The sequence below is a fragment of the Lupinus angustifolius genome, chromosome LG12 (genome assembly GCF_001865875.1).
Source record: "Lupinus angustifolius cultivar Tanjil chromosome LG12, LupAngTanjil_v1.0, whole genome shotgun sequence".
Lineage (NCBI taxonomy): Eukaryota > Viridiplantae > Streptophyta > Magnoliopsida > Fabales > Fabaceae > Lupinus > Lupinus angustifolius.
Window position 1 is genome coordinate 16,710,879 of NC_032020.1, and position 10,087 is coordinate 16,720,965.

At 33.4% G+C, this 10,087-nt stretch overlaps 2 protein-coding genes across 2 annotated transcripts in view; one reads left to right on the forward strand and one right to left on the reverse strand.

The window, feature by feature from the left end:
• On the forward strand, nt 633-5,808 carry LOC109361535 (DNA repair protein recA homolog 3, mitochondrial-like). Its single transcript, XM_019607017.1, has 8 exons — nt 633-947; nt 1,211-1,265; nt 2,123-2,340; nt 2,678-2,765; nt 3,340-3,512; nt 3,833-3,979; nt 4,726-4,860; nt 5,136-5,808. The coding sequence occupies exons 1-8, from the start codon at nt 891-893 to the stop codon at nt 5,520-5,522; spliced, it is 1,260 nt and encodes a 419-aa protein (XP_019462562.1). The 5' UTR covers nt 633-890; the 3' UTR covers nt 5,523-5,808.
• The window catches only part of LOC109361578 (cytokinin dehydrogenase 3-like), a 3,793-nt gene continuing 2,496 nt past the window's right edge, over nt 8,791-10,087 (reverse strand). Inside the window, exons 3-5 of the mRNA XM_019607074.1 lie at nt 9,722-10,000; nt 9,329-9,597; nt 8,791-9,233 (exon numbers count right to left, since the gene is read on the reverse strand). Of these exons, the coding sequence (XP_019462619.1) occupies nt 8,909-9,233; nt 9,329-9,597; nt 9,722-10,000 (873 nt within the window). The 3' untranslated portion in view covers nt 8,791-8,908. The remainder of the gene's footprint in view (nt 9,234-9,328; nt 9,598-9,721; nt 10,001-10,087) is intronic.

Below are 10,087 nucleotides of genomic sequence, written 5' to 3' on the forward strand. Positions count from 1 at the left end.
ACTACTCTCCATTCACCAAATATTTAAAATGTGTTTTGAGACTTCTATTCAAATCAGAATAACTTTCTCCAATGGATCTATATGCTGTTCTTGGTGACAAGTTTAGTTTTACGGAAATCACTTTGAAAACAAAACAAAAATATCTTACAAAATAAAATACCAAAATGCAAAAAAAAAGCCCGATAGTTGATGGTTAAAGAATGTGAAAGGGGTTTAGAAAAAGGAGGGAGGGGGTAGTGAGGTTAACAAACATATAATTATATAATCTTCACTTAAGTGACAAAGGAGTAATTTTTCATAATCTTACCTTCGTGAGTATACAATTTTAAAATTTCAATTTCTTCATTTAAGTCATGAAAGTAGAAATTTTTTGTTAATGGTATGAATGAATTTTTTTGGTACTATCCTTTCACCATATGGATAATAAACTTTTTTTTGAGATGCGTGACTATTCCTTCCAATATGTTTTGCTCACATGAATCAAACCGACATTTAAAATATAAAGACTCTGATTAGTTTTGAGTGTAAAAAGTTCCCAAAAAAATGTAGTTGAATAGGCCCGCCAAGCCCAATAAAATTAATGTCATGTGAGTGCTCCGAACACTGGCTTTTTGGCTAGCTCTTCTCTAACAGTCAAAGATCAAACACCATCAATACCACCACTGTCTCCAGCGGACACATAAATATCAAAATTGAAAACGGAGGGAAATCAAAACCCACTCTTAAACCCTATACTTATAATTTCTACTCCTCCATTTCATGCATCAATAATACAAATTTATAAAAAAAAAATATTCATTTCATTTCCCTTTGATACTTCAATATTGTTGCATACTTTTCTTCCTTTTTGGGTATAAAGGTCATAGCTTTGAACCCACAAAGCTACTTATATGGCGAGGCTTCTTCGCAACGCTTCCATTCTCAAACGTTCTCTTTTCCTCCCTCAGGTTCAAACTATTATCACATGCTTTTTCTCCTCTTTGCAATTTCGTTATTCCCTTTTATACTATTTCACTCTGTTCATATTATGTTTATGCGTTTCGATGGGTTATTTATGCTTACATTTTTTGAACTGTATATTGGAAACAAAATTCGAAGTTTTATGTAGGGGCCATAAGATAAACAATAGTATAAACACTCTTTATGTTTAGTTTCTGATACTGATAGATGCTTATGCATCTCATATACACTTTTTTGCTTTCATTTTCAGGTTTTTAAATTGGGAATATTGGGCACTTCGCAGATTTTGAACTATTCATCTAAAGGTTTTTGTTTTGTTTTGAAACTCCGTATCTTTCATCTCACCCCTTTATCTGAAGCTGATAACTTAAAAGGGGCATTAATTTATATGGGAAAGGTTGATTTTGTCAGTGAACATGCAAAAACGATGATCATATGCTTTTGATTATGACATGAGAAGCAGAAACATTAAAAAAAACCTCCGCTGTTGGAACTTGCTCTGATTTTTTACACTGAAAGAAATTTTAATATTCACCAATAGGAATTTGGAATAGGTAGTTCACCTAAGCTGAAGGTTGTCCTCGCAGTGATCATTGATGCATGGTAAAGTGAAAAAGGGTGGCCCTGTGCACGAGGCTCCCACCTAGTGGAGTATGGAGAGGGTAAGTGCATGCAGCTTTACCCCCGCAAGCCGAGAGGCCGTTTCCATGATTTGAATCCGTGACTTTTGGTACTAAGCAACAACCTTACCATTGCACCCTCTTGATGTAGGGTAAAGTGGATTGTGAAATTTCCTAGGGATATACATTTTCTTAATCTGGACATCTTAGTTGATGTGTTCTTGAGTTGAAAAAACCCAGAACAAGAAACCAAACTTTTTATTGCACGCTTTTTGTGTATTCGAATGATAGTAGGCACAAACAAATTACGAATATCTTCCTTTCCTTCCTACAACATTTGTCTTGTTTTACCTTTTGAATTTTTCGTAGAGATTGCACTGATTCAGAAGTTAATGACACTTTTTATTTTTACATACACCAATAACTAACAAATATCTTTTATTTCTTCACGCAACATTTATCTTGTTTTTCCTTTTGAACTTTTCATAGAGATTGCACTGATTCGGAAGTTAATGACATTTTTCATATCCACATACCTGAAGGTAGAAAACACTCCAAGTCTGATGGAAGTGACTCAGGTGAAGAAAATATGTCTAAGAAAGATTTGGCTCTGCAACAAGCACTTGACCAGATCACTTCTTCATTTGGAAAAGGATCCATCATGTGGCTTGGTCGCTCTGACTCACTAAAAAATGTACCTGTTGTGTCAACTGGTTCTTTTGCTCTTGATATAGCCCTAGGAGTTGGTGGACTTCCAAAGGTATTATTTGGTCCTTATATGAGGCTTGGTCGCTCTGGCTTGCCATATCCCTAGTTTTTTGCTCTTTTTTTACCTGAAGATAAATTTTGAGTTTTTTCTTATTCAATATATCAATTGGTTACAGGTGACAAAAAAAGTCCCCCCCCCCTATTTGATGGTTTTGCTTCTACATTGATTTTGCCTCTTTCCTTCTGACAAGTATAGGGCAATTACACTTTTATTATTTTATCTGATATGAATATGATAAAAAATAAGTTTATATGATGGACTCAACCTTGTTTTTCATCATGCAGTAGATATATATTGTTTATTTTATTTAATTATTTGATGTCTACAGGGACGTGTTGTAGAAATATATGGTCCTGAGGCTTCTGGGAAAACAACTCTGGCTTTACATGTGATTGCGGAGGCACAGAAGCATGGAGGTTATCTTTATTTGCTGCTTTTGATGTGATAATTATAATTTTTATTGCTTTTTGTAGGTTGTACTTGTATTTGATTCTGGACTATAGTTCTTATAGATGTGGCCATAATCTCAATAATCATCTTTTTGTGGTCGTTACACAGTCACAGTTGCTTTATTCTTTTTTCTACTTCTCCCTATGCATGTTTGAGATAATATTGTGGATGATATTTTTTCATTTTTTCTTATGTATGTCCAAACCTTTTTCATGGAACACCCCTATGGTCAATTATATTATCTGGAAATGGCAAATTGGTGGTATAATTTTCGGAGAAAGCTCATATTCTGTTTCCAACTTTCTTATTCCTTTAATAGAGAAGGAAGATTGTAACATGTCTAGTTTAAATTCTATGCAATAAGTCTCTTTGGGAGTTATGTTAATCTCAGGCTTATTTTTGCCATAACATTATTCTTAATAATTAAGATAAGGAGGCCTGTATGTCTACTATCTAGTACTGTGATTAACTTGTTAAGAACTTTTCGCTGGGGATTTCGTAGTCAGTCTATGTGGGCATTGATATGTTTGTTTCATGCAGGCTACTGTGCCTTTGTTGATGCTGAGCATGCTCTTGATAAGACACTTGCAGAGTCTATTGGTGTGAATACTGAGAACTTGCTTCTCTCACAACCAGATTGTGGAGAACAAGCACTTAGTCTTGTGGATACCTTAATTCGTAGCGGTTCAATTGATGTTGTTGTTGTTGACAGTGTATGTTGGAGCTCTTTCACTTTTATTCTTGTAATACTTTGTTTGGTTATCATCGTAACTTGTTAATGATTGTACTGGTGGACTATCTGCTGAACATGTGTAGAAGTTAACACAGTTTGATCTGTTAATTACTTTTTGATAAGATCCACATGACAAAAGCTAGCTATTGTAAAAACTCATCTTAAATCCTCTCTCTGACCTTTCTCTGTACTTCCTCCTTTGTTTTTAAAATTTGACTTTCATATGGTTTATAGCTTTATACTATGTACCTAAGTTTTGGGTATATGTCTACTAACTCTTTGCAGTCTTTTCACTGATAGGTAGCAGCTCTTGTTCCTAAAGGTGAGCTTGATGGTGAGATGGGTGATGCTCACATGGCAATGCAGGCTAGGTTGATGAGTCAGGCACTTCGAAAATTGAGCCACTCATTGTCACTTTCCCAAACTATATTGATTTTTATAAATCAGGTATCAGCTAAAGCTGAGCCACTCCTTGTCACTTTCCTCTGGCCAGATTGTGAATGTTATTCAATTTTAACCTGAGAAATTTAGCATGTATTGGAAATATTTTTTGTGGTTGAACTGCACTTAACTAATTTCCTCTTGATCTATGACAATTTTTAAATGCTGAGTGAAGTTGTTTTGATTTCCAGTTACTGGTTGAGTCAATTTCATGTTGATGAGAAGTTCCACTGTCGTCATTCATATATTAAATATCTGCTTTGTGAGATTTTGTTATGCTGCTCTCATCTTTTTGCCATAATTGCTTAACTACAATCCTCTTTCTTTTTTAAGAAGTAAAGGTGCATGCTGCAAACATCAGAGCTATTAGCTCTAAACTGTTAATATGGAATACATGTTGTACTTTCACTTTCCAGATTGTCTGAATTGATTACATGTAGTATTTATCTATTTTGGTCATGCATTTGTTGGCCACCTACTAGTAAACCAATTTTGTGCTCCTATGGTTAATTGCTTGCTCTGCTGGGCTTAGATTTGAATGCGCATTTTTATAGTTGTTTGATCTTTGAAAAATATTTATGACAAGATAACAACAACAACAGATATTATCTTTTTTTTTTGTGGTTTGTATATTTTTTGAGTCTTGTATTTTTTGTGTGTGAGTGTATATATATGTATATATATCCTCTTTTGTTCAAATTATCAGATGGATTTGTTTTTCTTTAAGTAATGAGACTTCCTTGTTTCTCCAGGTGAGGTCCAAGCTTTCTACTTTTGGGGGATTTGGTGGGCCCACTGAAGTTACTTGTGGTGGTAATGCATTGAAATTCTATGCTTCTATGCGGCTAAATATCAAAAGAATTGGGTTTGTGAAGAAGGGGGAAGAGGTAATCATCTATTAGTTCTGCTCTCTTGTTTCCTACTTTTGTATTGGCATTCCTATTCAAATGTTATTCAAATAAGCATAACTAGTAAATATATGAACTCAGCCAGCTGGAATCAGCATTGTTCTGTTATGAACCTTTATTCCATTCTAAATGTATATACCGAGTTGCTTCATCTGATTGATATGTTTTGGAGATTTCTGCTTTTGGTGGGTCTTCAATTGCTTTGAATTGATTAGGTCTAGTTTCTGATACATATTTTTCTTTTATATATACAGATTTTAGGAAGCCAGGTTCTTGTCAAGGTTGTGAAGAACAAGCTTGCACCTCCATTTAAAACTGCTCAGTTTGAGCTTGAGTTTGGCAAGGGTATATGTAGAGAAGCAGAGATTATAGAGTTGAGCTTAAAATACAAACTCATCTCAAAGGCTGGTTCAATGTATTATTATAATGATCAGAATTTCCGCGGTAAGGATGCTCTTAAGAATTTCCTGGCCGATAATCATAGCATATTAGCAGAACTAGAAATGAAGCTCAGGGAGAAGCTTCTTAATGCTGATACAAAAAAGGTACTAGATTCAGATGTGATCATCCGAGATGTTACAGAAGAAGTTGCAACACTTGATTCTACTGACGAAGAAACCGCAGCTATTGTCGAAGCATGAATTTGAGTGACCCTGAAGTATATATAGCTCACACTATTTTCCACACTTCCATCTGGATCCATGTTTGTGTTTGCTATAGCTTTGATAAACTGGCCGCCACTCAAACGAAGGAAGTCATGATAAGCGACATATATGCCTTTAACGGTTCTGATTTTGAATCGCATCATTTCTACTTGCAGTCAAATGCTAGAATTACTGCATCACCTGTAAATTGAAAGTTTTGGTCATTTTATATTGGCCTATGCCACATGTAAGGTGAGAGATGCAAGGTCATGTTTTGAGTCACTACCAATTATTTGTAAGGATTTTACCATGCAATTTGTATAATGGGCATATTTTTCTTATTTGTTATCTGTGTTCCTCACTTATCTCCAATCTTATACTCGATACTATACGTCAGAGAAATCTAGTTTTCATGAAAGGGATACAATTGCAGCACCTTTTATTTCTCCATTTTGTACTTTATAACTTGCATGAAAGTTTGAAGCAGAAGCACGGTTTTTTTAGACAGTTTTCTATGTGTATCGGGAAATTGTGCAATTATTGAGATTTGAATCCATGTGCTTATAATGTCTAGCAGTTCTATCAACTGAGTTTGATTCTTAACAACAATGATATTTATTAGAAGGGATAATCATACATCTCGAAAGGGATTAGTTTCTTAGTTAAAAGGTGATTAGTACTCTTGGGGCTTGTTTGGGAGTTGGATTTTGGAGGGGAATGAATGGAAAGGGAAGGCTTGGGAGCCATAAAATATACTTGTGAGATGACTCTCAAGCCTTCCCTTTGCTTTCCCTCTCTTCCAAAATCCAATTCCCAAAGAAGCCCTTAGTAGTGCCAAAAACTGAAGATACTCTTGGTGATATAAGTATGGATGTAATGCTACATGGTTTATCACTTAAATACTTTTTCTTGCTTGTAAGCCTTATTATCACTTCTCAATGATAGTCAATGGCATTTACCAGAAAAATCTTTCTTTGTAGCAGACCATGTAGCCTAATGACATACTTATGTTAATTTAGCACTGGAGTCCTTACATAATAAGAGAATCACTAAAGCTTTTTCTGTATTAACTAATGATATTCCCTCAACTTATGTGTGAGAAATTAATTCTTTTAGGTTCATCATGGTTGTCCCCTCTCATCAAGTGTATTATTCCAGGGGTTATCGGTAATAATTGATGACATGGTTAACCTTTCCTAAGATGCATATATCATAAAAATGCAGAACGGATTCAATCACCATTTTATATCCTGAAAAAATAATATCCAGAACATGTGAAATTGTGCAAGATTATTTTTATTTTCTAGATGAAATTGTACTAAATAAATTTACATGAGGCCATGCTGGTTTTTGAATATTCCAAACATATAAAGGGAATGAGTCAAGTGAGAAAGAGGCTGGAATTACTATTCATCAATGCAACACTTTGCATATATACTTATAAATTACTATTCATCATATCAGGCTGGAATCAAGATCATGTGCACATGAAATATTAGCCAACAATAATTTTCTATTATTACTACCACTACTACTTCCAATTGGCTTAGAATTAAAGTTAGGTAAAAAGGGAAAAGTGGCCAAGTTTGAGTTTATAAAGAGAAATATTATGCAATATTTTAGTGGAAAGAGAATGAACCAAGGTAGCCTCTAATAATGATGTGATGCAATCTTAATTTGATACAGATTGTGTCTTATTTTTTCCACCTATTGTCAACATTAGTATAATTCACAGTGTGTGAATGTTAGATCTTGTCCTGTATTTTCCACAACAATTACACATCAACCTGTAAAGCATATCTATAATATGTAGGCAACAAAAAAGTCAAAAATAAAATGAAATAACTCCTAACTTTTTATGTCTCCTTATTGCCTGCAAGGTGGAATTAAGTGTTTTGTAACATAATTATGGATTCCTTAAATAACATAGCCTTTGGTCCCCATTGATGGAGGCCGCAAAGTACATAATCTATAGTTAATTAATAATCAACTTATTTATTCATTTAATGTTAGAGTATAAAGTAAAAGCCTCACTTCGTGGGCTATAACTTAAAAGCCAGTGTCATTGGATCAGACTGGCTTTTTATTTTAATCAAAATTTCAATACTTTATTGTTAGTATAAGATAGAATTAAAACAGTACAAGAATGATATAACTAAATTAGGTAGGTCTCCTTACATCTGTCTATATTTTCTTCTTTCTAGAAGTTTTCATTTTAAAAAATATTATAAAAAGAAAAAATAATACATATATCAAATAATGAATAAATTTAAGAATATAAATTATCTCTTGACAAAAATAGATATTTTTTTCTCTAATTTAAATGACTAATTTGATTAGTAAATGAGCTGGTTGCTTTATAGCTTTTTGTGACAACAAAAGCACTCGTGGGTCTACTAATTATCTGAACCAAAAGCCGAAGTTTATTCTTATGCTTGTTTGATAAATTAAACGCACAATTATATATAAAAAAGTAACACTGCTCTTAGCCTTAGCCCAAGGGAACCAAGATAAACAATTAAAGGTGATAAAAATTATAGGAAATATAAGTCCATTATATCTTATGGTATCAAGTGCACCTTTTTTAGCACATTATTCTTCTTTTAATTTTTATCATGGGTATTAATACATGCCATGCTAGGATATTTTTTATTTTCATGTGTTTTGATCATATTTGGCAGTACCCTTAGATCTTCTTCTTTCCCAATTTAATTGACCAACCATAGTATTTTTTATACTGTCTAAATTTTGTCGGGCTCATTTGTATAAAATACAAAAAAATAAAAAATAGTTCCATAAGTGAGAGGTGTGACAAGGTTCCATTTTTTCTTTATATAAGAGAGAAAATACAAAAAAATGGTTGTTTAAATGAATGACCACATTAGAGGGTTATGCTCATTCTTAACATGAGATCTCTTGAGAGGAATATTCAAAACTTTTAATTTTTCAAAAAACTTGGGTTCACAATTATTGATAGGTTGCCTCTGCACTGAAGGAATGCCAAAAAACAATAATATATATATAAAGGTGACATGAATTAAACATACTCATTGCTAATTCAAAATGGAGGATTAGAAATTTAGAACCCTTTCAAAAGAACTCAATATAATTGTTTCATCCACAATTGAATCCAAAACAACTAATTTATGTGACAGACACTACAAGGGACCACAGACAGAGAAAGAGGATTGTGCTCCTTGTACATAGATTTTCTAGACCTAACATATCTAAGGTAGTAGCTTGATTCTTATAGATGCCAAACTCATGCAGACTTTAACCCCACTTTTCTCATAACAAAAACATGCTAAAGGTTATAATATATGTACACCAATGCTAGCCATATAATTGAGGTAGCTAGCCCTACCATAAACAATCCCTTGTTTTCATTGTGGAAGGGATTTAAAACGCTGGTTTGGATTGTACTCAAAGATTTTTTGTCCTGGTGATAGGGTCATTCTTGGATCAAACTGATGTTTTCTCTCTACAAAACTCCTCCATTTAATGCCAAAATGGTTGGCCCAACCCTCCTGTGTGTTGTAATGGGGAAAATATTGCTTAACTTTAATGCCAGCATCATTACAAAACTGCAAAATGTCTCTATTTTGATCATCAAATTCTTTCCAATTATCAAACCCACTTGAGTGCAAAAATCCAATTGTGTAGAAGATTTCCTCATCTGGTATAGATGCTGACATTCTATCATCCCACCTGGAATTAGAAATTTCATATGATTAGTAATTGCTCTTCTTCATTTTAATTAATTGATACAAAAAATGTGATTTATTATTATTTTAAGGCCTTACTTGCTTCCATGCATGGGGTAAACTAAGACAGGTCCATTTGTGATGTTCCTTTTAAGAATGATATCATTGAATACACCTGAATTAAAATCCATGATTTGAGATCTTGGTATAAACAAATTAAGCCATGGATGAGGAACATCCCATAATCCTTGAGACTGAAGCTTAAGCTCTCCACTTCTGACTCTATTCAAAAACTCAACAAATGTAACATCTTTCTCGTAATAAAATTCTGGAACATAGTCCAGTCCCTGGAGTAAATCTTGAATTCCCTACACAAAAATTAAAGGGAAAGAAAAATAATATTATCATTCATTATAATTGCATTTACAATTAATATTAATATCATTAATAGTATAATTATCTACTTAGAATAGAGATATGAGTAGAAAGTACCTTGTTCACATTTTTTTCAGATTGTTCATCATAATATTTAGCCACTTCAAGACAGTAAATGATGTTATGTTTAGTGATTAAAGAAGCTATTCTGGGATGTTCAGATAGAGGGAAGAAAGAAGATCTCCAATTGTTTATGGGACCTTGGTGCATTAGTAGCATCCCTTCTAAATAATCCAATGCAATATGTTGTGTCCTTATTCCATCCATTGAAATTAATCGTTCTTGGTCTTTGGTAAAATCAGAAAAGTCACTATATAGTAGTCTGACCCACTTAACCTGCACATGCCAACAAAAAGTCACCATTATTAATGTCTTGTAATGAAATGGAATATTGCATACACACACACATATATATATATATAT

What these genes read in the sequence shown, in the direction of transcription:
- LOC109361535 (XM_019607017.1), top strand. Translation starts at nt 891, where the DNA reads ATGGCGAGGCTTCTTCGCAACGCTTCCATTCTCAAACGTTCTCTTTTC. An exon ending in ATGTTGTTGTTGTTGACAGT is followed by an intron (nt 3,513 to 3,832) that starts GTATGTTGGAGC and finishes TTTCACTGATAG; the next exon opens with GTAGCAGCTCTTGTTCCTAA. An exon ending in TTGTGAAGAAGGGGGAAGAG is followed by an intron (nt 4,861 to 5,135) that starts GTAATCATCTAT and finishes TTATATATACAG; the next exon opens with ATTTTAGGAAGCCAGGTTCT.